Source organism: Bombus bifarius, unplaced genomic scaffold (assembly GCF_011952205.1).
Source record: "Bombus bifarius isolate JDL3187 unplaced genomic scaffold, Bbif_JDL3187 scf7180000008203, whole genome shotgun sequence".
Lineage (NCBI taxonomy): Eukaryota > Metazoa > Arthropoda > Insecta > Hymenoptera > Apidae > Bombus > Bombus bifarius.
In genome coordinates this window covers 260,595-275,496 of record NW_022884507.1, presented here as the reverse complement: position 1 = coordinate 275,496, position 14,902 = coordinate 260,595, and the positions used below count along the sequence as shown (strand labels likewise).

Below are 14,902 nucleotides of genomic sequence, written 5' to 3'. Positions count from 1 at the left end.
CCTTAGTGAATTTATTTAGCAAAAATCTTCGATAATCCAACAAGTGAAAGTCTTTTAGTATCTAAATAAGTAGAAACGACGTAGTCTTTTCACTAGAACTATTTATATCTACTACCTAGATTCTCAGAATTAAAACTTCTTTCTGAGACTTCGCCGATTTAAAATAATATTTAGAAACCTTCTCCCAATCAATCGAAGCGACTTTTAACGACAACGAGATTTAAAAATTGGCAGAAATCAATGTAAAGGGTCAACGCAACTCTTTTCCCTATCGTTGCACTTTGAAGCTTGTTACTTCTGCCGTTTCTTCGTCTTAATTATAAAATATTTTCAATAAGTACATGCTGACATTTAACAACTACCTATCAGCTCTACTATTAACATATTTGCAACGTTTCAAGCACGCGATACCGAAACAAAACTCGGACGAAATAAAAAAAGTAAATTACCCAGAATTTCCCGCGATATTGGAATATCGGTGTTCTAATGCAACGGTCTTTTGCTTAACCCTGACATTTGCGGCGTAAGTTACAATCGGCGATAATGCATCAACGACTATTTGAACGTAATTTTCATAAATTCGCCAATAATCGTTTTTCTTGCCTCATCAAGTAGATACGATAATAATTACAAATACTTTTTCCTTTAATAGAATCGTAACTTTTCTTGCTTTATAAGTTGCCAAATACAAATCTTCCTTCTTTCTCTATGCGAAGTGAAAATTACATCTAACACAACAATATTTTCTAAATAATATCAAGCAAATTTGGATAAACGTAGCCGAATTATTTATTTGTTTGTTAATCGAAAATATACTAACTGATAGAAGATCGATTACGCTTGGATAATGAGAAATTTACCTAATATCGTTAAAAACTGTAATATCGCTTTTAATTATGCTTTTAATAGAGATTGATTTCCCTTCAAGAATCACGGTGATTAACGGCATTAATTTAAGTAAACAACGTCTGTAGTTAAAAAATTACAACTTTACTCTTATCTTAAAAATAGCCGCATGTTATCTTAGATCAAAGTCCCCACCCGCATGTTATTAAGATGTAATTTCACGTATTCTGTGCATCGGTTTTTTTTTTCGTCGCCTTGAATAGCACGAGTAATCTGTATGATGCTTCTTCGATTTCTTGTTACGTGATAGATTTGATCTCGTAATGATTAACCGCAACGGATTTTTATTAGTCTTCGTTTCCTGCGGCAGGCATGAACATATCTACATGGCAGTACGCCACGAAACAAGAGAAAGGTACATACACACTAGGTATATTGTTTTGCGAACATGAAAATTAATGGTTCGACCATCGATTCGTAACTTAATTATTAGAATTCGCATGAATCCAAGTATAACGAACCGAATTGTCGGTTCCATGGATATATGTAAACGTGGTGAATATGGTATGATCGTACGAATGCCCTGTTTGATTGGGAATTGTAGCGAATTCTTAATAAAAGAAATTCACTTTGTAGACACCTTTTTCATTCGTGTAATCTTTTACTTTGTTAATTATTTGCATAGAAATGAAACGTGGGACGGAACATTGAGAACAATGTAAAATATTACGTGTTTGATGACGTCGTAGTAATACCACATTTTTTATGTACATATAAAATCCGATTTTATGTTCAATATTGTATTATTAGGCGATTAAATTGAACGATGTAAAGTTTATTAGCTTTTGCGTCATAATTTAAAGAATAAATTCTAATACGAGATTAACTAACTGTTTTATTTATATCGTTAGCAATCATCGACGACTTCGCATTATGAATCACTGTTATATCGTTCAGTGATTCGAGGATCGACTCTCGCGACAAAGGCGCATTTTACTTGTATCCGCTTTCGTATCTCTTATCTCGACATGTAAAATCATCTTACCTCGTACAGGCATTTTATATGGGTAATTAACATGCTCGGATAATGCTAATAACGTGTATATAAATATTGTAATATATATTTTCAAAGCCGTTGGTAAATAGATTTTAGCAATTATCGTGTTTATTTTATTATCATTCGATGGACATTTCGCTAACATACTTCAGATTTAGAAAACAAGCACGAAATAAATTATAAAATAAAGAGGAGAAATTATCATGCGCTATTTAACTACAGACAATTTGTTTAATATTTTCAAATGGTAATAGTTTATTATGTAAGTACATTGAGATTTTCTTAATCTGCGTATACGTGAAACTTCGCCGCTATGCTGTTGTTTAAAAATCTTTGAATACAAGTTGCTAAAAATATCATACAAAACTTTAAATAATGAAAACAATAAAACAAATTATATCTTCCATTTCTATTGCTCGTATCTTTCCTGTTTTAATTAAATCGGGAACGATCGCAGCTACCAAAGTTGTTCGTTAAATTGTTCGATAGAGTCAACGATCAATCACTTTCATTTCTCGTTAGATACATGTTTCGCTGATATCTTACACACTTGTCTTCGTCGTACAACTTTATGCTTTTAAAAATTCAACGCGCGATCAACGTTGATCGCATAAGGTCAAAACGGGAGCATTCGTTACATAATTTGTCACTGAAATATGTACGGTACGAAATCATCGCGTGGAGGTTTTCGGTGAAATTCATTTGTGACGTTAATGCTGATCGGAGATCTTGATTTGTTATTAATGTTCGGCTCGAATGTACCAGCCTTTCTCGTAGGATTCCACGGCCATATACCGACATTTACATCGTGTCATTCATGTGGCGCGACACGACGTCCTACACTATACAGTGTAGTCGTGCAGTATGCACGATCCTTTGGAAAACAATCTGCTTCCACGAACTAGGGAAATCGTGTACGCTTAATAAATGTAACAAGTTCATCTATTCAGCTGTTAGACGCAACTAGGTTCCTGGAATGTATACGTCTTTTGAGTGGAAATCATCGGAGCGACAAACGAGGACGCGCAATACCGTGCGCTACTGTTCAGGATGAAAAGCGAAATTAGCTCGCCTCATAAGCAATACGATTTTTACGGTATGTACATATATTAAGTGCAAATAAACAATTAATCCTTGAAAATCGAGAAGCTTCGCTGTTAATACATCTCACTTGCGTTATAGAAAACAAAAGAAACGGAAACGCATGAAGAATTTCTTATATTTCGGTACATTTTATTTATCGCGACTATAACTTGGAATAATATTTTGCATTATATTATATTACATTATTATAATGCCAGTCACTAATCAGATAATATTAATCACTATCCAGATCAGCAATTGCCGATCGTTAAGAGTTAATAGCTATTTGTATTGGTATTATCTTATCGTTTTAAATTCAGTTCTAAAAAAAAGAGCGTTACTTGTGGGATGACCTAATAGAATGGTAGGACCTTTTCCTTGAATCGTTGGAGAAACAAATGGGAACGAAGGGTAGACAGAGTATATCTGTTTGAAGATTGAAATGCCAGTGTTTTCAGTCCTTCGCGGCGGTCGACCGCTGCTTTGAAACTAGTCGAACCGCAATTCCGTTTCACGTCAGCCGAGCTTCTTCTTTCTTTTTAATGACAACTGAAAGGTCAGAAAAATACTCGCTATTGTGACAGAAGGTGTGTCATGTAGATGCTCGGGAAGTCTGCGAATGCGCCTTTGATGTTCGACCTATCTATCCATCTATCAGAAACAATGGTGATAATGTGAAACGTATTTATTTATTCATTTAATCTTGAAATTTTTGGAGGAATCATAGTACATTAGATATATAGAATACATGTACACGTATATTTAATATCACAATTATCGGGATCGTAAAAGTAAAGAAATTAGTCAATAAATATTTGGCGGTTATCTTAGTTGCGAATGCAAAGAAGTTAATGAATATTAAGAAAGAAAGAGAGGAAATATACGTGATATCATTGATGATGAAACTCAGGTACAAAGAGGAGGCGCGGGCCGTTGACGCATAAGCGAGGGAAGATTCTTCTATCTAACAACCCTAGAAAGATTAGGTTACCAACTACGACGAAAAGAAGGCTGATGCTGCTTAAGTTACATGTTATAGAGGAAAAGGCAGTAATAAATTTATGTGTGACGCTTAATATCTCGTGACTCTGAATATTTTCGACAATAGGTAACTTGTATCGCAATAATTCGTTGCAACAAATCATTCGTGATTTCAATTTTTGCGCTCCTTTTTCATTAATTCCCATCGGTCTGCTGCCGATGACAGTCAAAAGAAGCAACTTCCATCGATTGGATGATCCGCTCAAAGGCTCTTTGGTCACAGTAGCGTTTAACAATCAGAGTTAGACTAATTAAAAGTCATAATGTGCTTTGAAATGTTAGGTCACGTAGAAAGGGAAGTGGTGAATTCTTTCAATTCGTTTCATATAACAAAATTATAACAGATATAGTAAGCGTATGCAGCACCTCTGTAAACGAATATTTTTAAACAAATAATTATTTTTCAAATCCATTTTACATCACTTCGTAATTATTTTGTAATATTACCCAATCATATGACTACAGAATTTCTTTAATGGCTATATTACATTCTTCGCTTGGAGATATTTTAATCCATCTTCCCGTATTCGAAAAGTGCAATTTACATTCCATTTCTATTTCAAAGTAGGTATCGATCAAGCGCAACTGCCTAACGAGACTGTACACGCAAGTATGGACAAATCATGCAGCTGTCTATAGCCTGTAGAGTCAGCTGAGAGAAGATGAGACGATCAGGTAAGTTATATACGAATAGATCTTTCGTATACATCATGCAAGTACTAGTATCGACGGATAGGAGCGGATTAATAACAATTATTTCTTATAATACTTTCGTTAATCTCTGTTTGAACAAAATGCCATTAACTAATAACTATAAATCCGCAAATAATTCTCGGCTTATGGTAGATTTAATTATTTTTATTTCGTTTCGTTTATTTAAATTCATTCTATGCGATGTATTTCGAAAGATTATCTCGTTACACTTTGTAAAGTATATCTAAAAATTATTAGTAAAATAGATACAACATATCGTTTATTTGTTCTTCTTCGTTCGTAACGTTACGGATACATTGTATGTATATACGTTAATTAGCACCTTGTCCGTCCTACGTTAATTCTTACATCGTTAAACTTTAAACCAATAATTTTCGGACACAAGTATTTTATATATACGTTTTCCATACAAAATTAGGGGATACTTTAATTGATATATGAAAAAGTTCCATTCCACAGTTCCGTTAAAAAAATTTGACGTCCTTCAAATATTTGAAACGCCTCCACTTCCGGAGCAAACACATACCTACACTGCGTAATCCATCATTTGGAAGAAAGAAGTTATTAATACACAGTTTTCATATTGAAAATATGAAATATTGAACATAACATTATACATAACATTACATACATAACATAACATAACATTATACATAACATTACATACATAACATAACATAACATAACATTATACATAACATTACATACATAACATAACATAACATTACACATAACATTTCATACATAACATAACATAACATTATACATATGAAATATTGTACATATTGAAAATAACTTAAAAATTATAATTCTGATGAACTACTATATATGTGTAAACTATAACTCTCCGGAACTATCTACGGTATCAAATTCTACTGGAAAACCTATACGAAAATAAAAAACGACGCAATAGTATCCAACCTAGCAAAGTGATTTTATTATCCGCGAGGTATAATCGCGATACAGAAAAAAAAAGGATCACCGTGTTCCGGGATCGAATTCCGTCTGAATACGCCCCTGTTCGCAGGCGTATTAGCTGTAATGCTAAACGCAGACACCTCGAGGCATGACGTAGCGCCCCATAGAAACGGCTACGTGCCATAGTGTCATAATGCGCGTCCTTTGAAGCCACTTTTCGAGTTGCGTAATCACATTTAATAACGACAGCCTGGCGATTACCGCTGCATCTCGACTCACCAGCCACGATTTTACCTGATTTTACCATACGACGCCTTAAGGCTTAAGGGATGTCGGGAAGGTGAATCTTTACTGCTTCAACGTCGAATTAAATAATCATAAATTGCTACGAAAAAGCACGTTTCAAAATGTGCTGACCGATGTCGGTAACTCACAGACGGGATGAGCAGTAAGCGAATTCGTAGTAACGATTAAACAAACGAGCAATTAATGAAACGAGCAATGAAATTTTTGAGAATCACCTTTTTAGGTAATAACGAGATTTTTGTACAATTATTTTGAAAAAAGTTAATTTTGCTTCGATAAAATTATCTTTTTCCACGATTGAACTAGTATCATCAGCGAAGTTTTACAAGTGACAAGGTATAAATTAGCAATGCTGATAAATTTGCTTATATAATAGTAACTTTCGTAATAAAATATGCGAAATTCTACGAATGAATATTACGAATTGCAAGTTGATTGTCGACGTAAAATTGCCGTACAATCGACGATAGAATGGCGATCGATGGAAGAAAAAATTAATAATTTTAGAGATAAAACATTTAATAACTTTAGTCTAAGCGTAGGACGATGTCTAAATGTGAAGAGATAAAACGAGAGGAGAAGAAGAGCAATAAGACCAACACAAGTTGTTGCAAATTTGTATCAATAGAATTCGTTATTTGTATTCCAAACTCGATATATAATACTGTTATGTAATGTCCAATGCAGAAATACGGTGCAGCATGGTGATAATTAATTACTCAAACGATTTTTACGATATCCACGCAATGTTTCATCATACGCGTAGAAATAGAGGTTGACCTATACCAGTAATTTCACTTATTAGCTAATTCACTAATTTCACCACATTTAGTATACGACTTCGCAAATCCGCCAAACTGGACGAGCCAGAACATCTCACTTTCTTTTCCAATTGTCGGCTCAAGGATTGCATACCACATACTTATGATGCAATTCTTGTCATCGTTTCATAGTTTTTAACCAAAATTGTCTCATTTAACTTAATTTTCCTATTAACCTTGATTATATGGTAAGGAACAACTTCAGGATACGGATGAGGCAAATTCAGACTCGGCAGAGATAAGAAGGATATGTAAAGTTAGTGAAAGTACGAGAAGACGCTTCGTGCTTATTAACGTAATTTATTTCTCCGTGGGACCGAGAATACTTTCATAATTTTTAATTTTCATAATATCTTACGATCATTGGTCATTCATTGGAAGTTCCAATATTCAGAAAATAAATATATGAAAAAGGAAAAAAAGAAAGCGACATGTACCTATCATATTTTCTTGTTCCTTTCTCCTTCTCTTTTAATATACATATATTTGGTTGTATTGCAGTATATTAGTATCATATGATATATATTAGTATATATCCTATATAGATATAGGTATAGATCCTATATCTTATTGTTACGCGTTTCCTTAACTAAAAGTAATAAAGAACAAAAGGATTCTAAAGGTTCTTCGTTTTGTTCCTTTTTTTTCAAAGATTTACCTCAAATTTGATTATTAGGAGCTACTAAGTTTCACTGTTTTTACAAAAATTGCAACAAATTTCCTCTTACTGAAGAATGTTCCCCGCTCTCCTAAGATCTTTGTTTCCATTTACAATTCCGTAAAGAGGCAAACGTATGAAGTAACAATAGCGTACATCATCTACGTTTATCTTGGCATTCTGTCTATGAATACTCTTTAATAACTGGTTTTTAATATCCTGCTCGTCATAGTCTTTGATTATGTAGATCTTCAGATAACCAATGTTGTTTTCATGAAATCATCTTCGAGAATTCCGGGTAATTTGCATCTTCAGCTGCAATCAATACGTTTCCGCAGATTTCAATTTCTTTGAAATTATAGTAGTCTTTATGCAAAGAAAGTACATATTTTAATCGGTTCGAATCTTTTCCGTAAACTATATAACTGGAAGTTTCTTAATGACTTCAAATTCAACAGCAATATGATTCTAGACAGAATTAAGTACGCAAGTAATTTATTCACAATGAACTCAATTTTATGATATTATCTCAAGTACGGTCAATCAAATGTCGCCATGAAATGTCCATTGTACAATAAAAATCATAATGAAATAAAATAACACAACAGATAAGCATCACAGATGCTGTTAGAAGTAAGGCTAATTATAAGAATCGTGACAACCCCCCCTCCCCCCTCCCACCACTCAAAATATCGTTTTGAATTAATTAATGTAACTGTTAAGATCGTTGCACCGTCGAAACAATGCGAGGTATGGCGAAAAAATGCCACGAAATCTTTGTTCAGTTGGAAGGCTACGGCGTAAAGATGGGTCAACCTTTCGCCTTGCGATTATGTAAGACCTCGGACTGACTGACCTTTAGGTTCGTTCATGGCATGCGGCATTTACGTAATTTACCGATTACGATGTATTAGAATCTTCTGTGTCTAGAAAATAGTTCTCCTTCCCGCTCTAATATTTTTAAGCTGCGCTATATATTCACCCTATTCCCCTTTTACTTACCCTTTACGCCTTTAATCGTCTTCTCTTTTGTCATCCACATTCAATTACCATCCCAACTTCTAGATGATTCCATTAAAACACGTAGGCTTAACACTACGTGTACTCGATGTTAGTTTTAAAAAAATTCCATCCATTTTTTATGACAGTATATTTGATTTACAAATTAAGTATGTAACACTGAAAATACGTTTTATGATAGCAAGTAATAAAAAGGTATAGTAAGGTATAAGACTAAGTTTGAACGATATGAACCGTCCGCTTATCCTCCACTTCGCTTTCTCGTAACAGCCGTTAATGAATATCACGAGTGCGTGTTGCCATGCCCGTCGCTTTTACGCACTTTTAGTCGATTTTAATTTCATCGAACTGACAAAACGGTTACACGATATCTTGTTATATGCCACCTCGTTTGTATTTCTGAAATTGTTTTAATGCAACCGACGATATCTCCTAGAAGTTCAACATTTTGTGTACTTTTATTTATTTATGTAGATATATGTTTAATTAAACATATGTTCCTCCAATTATTACTGATTAAATTTCAAATTTCCAATAGAAATATAATTTTTTATAAACATAGTCTACTTAGTAATAAATAAAATATTTTTATTTTTCTATGAATGCTATAAATGAATATATATATATATATATATAAATACTACTAAACCAAACTTAGATAAGTGATAGACGTAATCTCTGTAATCGTATTAAAATAGATAAAGAAATAAAGATCTTAAAATCGAAAATTAAATCTGATTTGTTACAGTGAAAAATAAAATGTTCCTTTCAACTCAAAATGCCAAATAGTTTCCTATGGAGTATTAAACTCGTTAGCAGAAAACTTCGTAACTAGCGACATCTGGAAACATTGTATTTATCTTATCATGTAACAATAATGTGACAGCATTGACTAATTGTAAGGACAGTTCTGTACGTCTGTAATCTGTGAGTTGTACCTCGTCGGTTGACCCATACAATGATAGGCCTATGTATTCTGTATTCTGTACCTTATGAGTGATTATATAATCATCTTGATTGAATAATAAATTAATTTGTATTCTTAAAAATGATAAAAAGATATAGATAGAAAGATTACATAGGAAACCTTAATATTGAACTTTTGCAAGACTTTATTCCTAAAGCTACTTCATTAATGCAATCTGAAAAGAAAAAATAATGTTTGAACAAGTAGTGCAAGTCTTGACAGCAGGTAGAGTTGTATTAGCCAGTGGATCTCCTAGACGATATGAAATAATGAAGCAATTGGTAACTTCTTTATAACATTCATAAACACAGTTACTATAATATCAGAAAATATTTATGTATTATTGTAACCTTAGTAAATGACATAATAACCTATTTAAAAAAGCAAACTTTACATAAGTCTAATTTGTCATAAGCCTTAATATACATATAATTAAATATTACTAATTTGCGACAGTACTATAACTATACTAATATAACTATACTAGTACTGTAGTACATGGATATATCTATTTTGTATGTTAGGGTATAAATATAGAAGTAGTATCATCTACGTATGATGAAAATTTAGATAGATCGGCATATAAAAATTCTGGTGACTATGTACAAGACTTGGCAAAATATAAAGTGCAAGAAGTATATGATAGATTAAAGGAAGATGTAACACCACCTTCCTTAATAATTGGTGCAGATACTTTGGTTACAATGGGTGATGTCATTTATGGTAAACCAAAGAATAACTTACATGCATTTGAAATGTTATCAAGGTAAAATATAACTATATATTACTTTATACATAAGTAATATTAACGTCAACTTAATTTAAGTAAAAATATGATTTTAGTTTAGCAAATAAGGAACACATAGTTTATACCGGAGTATGTTTAAAAACGCCAAAGAAAGAAGTCAATTTTTATGAATCTACAAAAGTAAAATTTGGTGACATATCGGAAGAACAGATATGGGCATATATAAAATCAGGGGAACCACTGTGAGTAAAATATTTCATCTTTTTGTAAATGTTATAATCTTAATAATGTGAAAATATTGCTAATTATTTCTTTTTTTGCAGAGATAAAGCTGGAGGTTACGGCGTACAAGGTCTTGGCGGTTGTTTAATTGAAAAAATAGACGGTGATTTTTATACAGTAATGGGCTTGCCATTGTATTCATTGACAAAACGATTAAATGAAATGTTTGGTAATAACTAACATGAAAAAATATATATTGTTAATGAACTACGAGTAATTGATTTCATAATAAATGTTTGAAAAACAGGATAGTTTGTGTTATTTGTATCTTCTTTCGCTCAGTCTTCCATTTCCTTACTTATATTAATTTTAACACAAAATATACATTAGGATTTTATCTGCTGCAGCAGCGTATATTTCTTTTTATATCATTTTTTATTTTTTACATGAAACATTTTTTACATATAACTTATGAAAAATAGATTAATTTATTTATTTTTAAATCAATTGTTAATATTTTTGAGTTACCACCACAGCGCATGATTAAACGAACTTTTTCTTTCCTTTATTTTAAGATTAAACATATACTTATTGTGTTAAGCGAAAAGTTGTATTTTTTAATCTAGAGACGTTTGGTTTAGTTTGGCACTGCCAACATCATAAAATCAAAATGATTTTGTTAAAAGAACAAAGTCCAATATACATGTATATCTTTATGGTCGTTTAAACCATACATATAATGGCGCCTTGCTATTCTTACCAATAAGTAGTGACTGTAAGTAGAAGCGCATATGTGAACTTGCTTGTTTCTTTGCCTTTGACAGCTCAATTGCCGGACCGAAGTTGGTAGTTTTGTAATGAGTTCTTTGCTTTTAAGGTAGAATTTAGAACAGGATAAATTGTTTTTCGTAGTTTTCTTGCGAATTTGTATTAGAAGATGGAGGACGTTCTTGAAGAGGTTGTTTCTTCTGATGATTTAAAGGTACACTCTTTTAATAAAGAATACACGAAAACCATTCTTACTTGTCGACTCCTTAATGTTTCAATCACATATTTTAAATATATAATAAGTAATATAATAATACATAATTAATGTATGTAGTATGAAATATTTTTAAATATTTGATTATTAAATTTGCAAAATAAAATTTCCATTTGCTTATACTGTAAAATAACACTGAATGTGTCTATATAGCAATAAAGGTTATGCGATTTCTATTCATTTTTCTTTTGATATAAAATTATGGTAGGCTTTCTAAGGAATTTTGCAATTATATTTAATACATAATGTCTTTGTACGAAGCTTGTAATAAATCTATATATTAAGCTCTAATCAAAATAAAATGACAACATTATTCATCGGTTACTCATACTTCAGAGATACACAAAAGTATTACATCATAAACCGAGAGATTAAAAAATGATTTTTCTGTTTCAGAAATTTGAACGTATATATAACGAACAATTACGTTCATCTGTTATAACACAAAAAGCACAATTTGAATATGCTTGGTGTCTTGTTAGAAGTAAATATCCTGCAGACATCAGAAAGGGAATAATGTTATTGGAAGATTTATATTGCAATCATAACGATAGTGAGAAACGAGATTGTCTCTATTATTTAGCTATTGGAAATGCTAGAATAAAGGTATGGACTTTTACGAGCCTGCTGAAATTTTTCAAAATAAACAGCACTGTTTAATTAGTATTTATTTATTTTCTTTATAGGAATATACGAAAGCTTTAGCATATGTCAGATCGTTTCTTCAAGTTGAACCCGGAAATCAACAAGTACAACATCTGGAAACATTGATCAAGAAAAAAATGGAAAAAGGTTTCTTTTTTATAAATTATTATTGCTTTAGACAGATAAAGTTTGTTATTCGTTTGATGCTTCGTCGTCAGTTTGATGCTTTTACAGTCAGCATGTAGTATAAATCAATCATTTTATCTTTATTTTTTACAATAGTAATACTTTCATGGGTTAGTAGTTATTACATTTCCTTTAGTCAAAGTTAACTGATATTAATTTCATTTAATATCTTATACCTGTAAATAACTTAGATGTTATATCATGAATGAATCAAGAAGTCTGCACATTACTAACATGATAATTTCATTATGTTCTCTATACTAGGAAAGTACAAATGCTCTGTACCTGTGTATATATGTATACATGTTTATATTAAATGATATAGAAATTGCATTTTGCATATCTTTGATCTGAATTATTTTAATGAAACGAATAAAGAACGGACTTGCGTACTTCTAAAATGATAGCAGTATTTATCACATAGGTCTTAATACAATTTTATTAGGAGTATTCATTTCACACTGTTGACCTTTCCTTATTAATATAATTATATTAGCTCTTCGTGTTAATACTAGAAAATTGTGTTTGCTACTCTTTCTGTGTGTATATTTTACATGTTTAATAAAAGTAGTATTATATATGAAATTTTTTCAATACCTTTACAGTATTCAACTTGTGTTTGTTTCATATACTTTAATTCTAGTCACAAGCATATCTTTTTCTTTATGGCATTTTGTAATATGAATGAAGCAAAAAAGACAAAAATGTTAATTTTTAAATTATTACGAGGATTTTTTTTTTACAGAAGGTCTATACGGTATGGCCATTGCAGGAGGGGTTATTATCGGTATTGCAAGTATTCTCGGCCTCAGCTTTGCTATGGTCAAAAGAAACTAATTTATTCACGTGAAAAAGCTTATGACTATTGTGTGATATGAAATAGTTACTTTGTACAATGTGTTATATACAATTTGTTAATTAATATCACCAAAGATTTTATTTAAAAAAAAAGAGACAGGACAATAGAAATAGTCTTGTGTTCAAATTAAGTAAACTGCAATGCGATTCGTAATGTAGAATGTCAAATTTATTTTTACAGAAAAGCAAATAATACGTCATATAAGCAATACACGGTAATAAATATATATGTGTATTATTTTTTAGATTTTCGTAAACTCAATTACACTCTCTCATGTATCATAAAATCATATGTATCCTCTTTTTAGATTGTCAAAAATAATTTTTTAATAATATATACGTTAATTTATAAAAGAAAGACATTCCGAATGTTTCGTGTTTTGTTCTGTGTTTAGTTGTTTATAAATAAGATATATATATGTATCAATGATTTAAAGATTTATTTAATTTAAATCCACGTACGTCAAAAAAATATATTTATGCCGAAACCGCAGTGCAGATAAACGTAGCTTTTGTATATAAAAATAAAAGTATTGTATTGTCTTATTTATGTGTATTGTTACTTAAATCTTTGATGAAATAAATATATTACGTCTATATTACATCTTATGTTCACTGATCTATATTCCATAACTATGCCCAATGCCTACATTATGCCTTAAATATTTAAATAAATATTGTATTATTTGTATAATACGATCAACATATTCTCACACATGAGACACATCACAAACTATATGCCAATTTTTCTACAATATATGTTTGTTAATAAATTTAATAGGTTTAAAACGGATCAATCTAACACTTTAACGATCTCATTTTATTAATCCGATGTATGGAGCGAGTATATTTGAGAAAATATATAAAATAGGGGAATAGATATCGGAAAGAAAATTATACGGATTGTCTTTTTATATGTAGATTTATTGATGACTTCTTAATATCCGTTGATAAAGTTGTTTATGTACAAAATAACGCTGAGATATTCCTATAATATTATTATATTTAGTGACCTATGTTATGGCCCAAGGGACTCGCTAAAACCACTTTCTCCCCGTTTGGTTTTACGAGTTTGCACGTTCGCTTAATTTTTACGCCAAAATATGGAGCGCCGCTACTATTTTTCTCGAGCACCGTCGTGTTTCCCTCGGCCTCCTCTTTATTTTGTCTTTTCACGACACATATTTACATGTTTGACGGTGTTGAGCCGCGGCAAAAGCGGTGAAGAGGAAGCTGGTGGAACCGGGACTGCACTCACGTTTTTATTATATACTTCAATAAAGATTCAATAAGTAGGAGAAAATTGTATCTTATAGGCGATGAATAATTTTTATACGTACTATTTTCGGTAGTGTATTTACATACGGGGTGGAGAGGGCTCTGACTGCCGCCCACGGTAGCGAAAAATATGTATATGTATGCAAATATTATATTGCGCGATATGATATAATTTTCGTTTGGTACGTTCGAAAAGAAATATAAAATTTGGTAATTTTTTGTAAAAGTAAATACATAAATAGTGAAAAAATTAGGTGGCAGTGTGAACGATCGAGGCGACCAGTTGGCTGTGAAAAAGACAATGTACGTATAAAGTTTGAAGTGCTATCCGTGGGTTACATCGATGGTTCTCCAAAAAGGTGATCTTCTTCAGTGAGTTTCGCGATGACGAAGCCGCAGAAGACGATTCCCATTTTTCGAGAATCCAGATTGCCTCGATATTACTTAGCATAGGAATTAATTATTCAAGTAGAATTAGCAGCTTGAAAATAC

At 31.6% G+C, this 14,902-nt stretch overlaps 2 protein-coding genes and 1 long non-coding RNA gene across 3 annotated transcripts; all 3 read left to right on the top strand.

The window, feature by feature from the left end:
• The first annotated feature begins 2,684 nt into the window (after positions 1-2,684).
• LOC117210473 lies at positions 2,685-5,377 on the top strand. Its single transcript, XR_004488110.1, has 3 exons — positions 2,685-2,999; positions 4,596-4,702; positions 5,201-5,377. It is a non-coding gene; the product is annotated as an uncharacterized LOC117210473 (long non-coding RNA).
• Positions 5,378-9,347: 3,970 nt separating this feature from the next.
• Positions 9,348-10,710, top strand: LOC117210469 (dTTP/UTP pyrophosphatase). Its single transcript, XM_033453519.1, has 4 exons — positions 9,348-9,712; positions 9,956-10,197; positions 10,275-10,421; positions 10,503-10,710. The coding sequence occupies exons 1-4, from the start codon at positions 9,623-9,625 to the stop codon at positions 10,639-10,641; spliced, it is 618 nt and encodes a 205-aa protein (XP_033309410.1). The 5' UTR covers positions 9,348-9,622; the 3' UTR covers positions 10,642-10,710.
• A 432-nt stretch (positions 10,711-11,142) lies between these two features.
• Positions 11,143-13,734, top strand: LOC117210471 (mitochondrial fission 1 protein). Its single transcript, XM_033453524.1, has 4 exons — positions 11,143-11,383; positions 11,840-12,049; positions 12,130-12,235; positions 13,020-13,734. Exons 1-4 carry the CDS (start codon positions 11,339-11,341, stop codon positions 13,109-13,111), a joined length of 453 nt encoding a protein of 150 aa, XP_033309415.1. The 5' UTR covers positions 11,143-11,338; the 3' UTR covers positions 13,112-13,734.
• Positions 13,735-14,902: the final 1,168 nt, after the last annotated feature.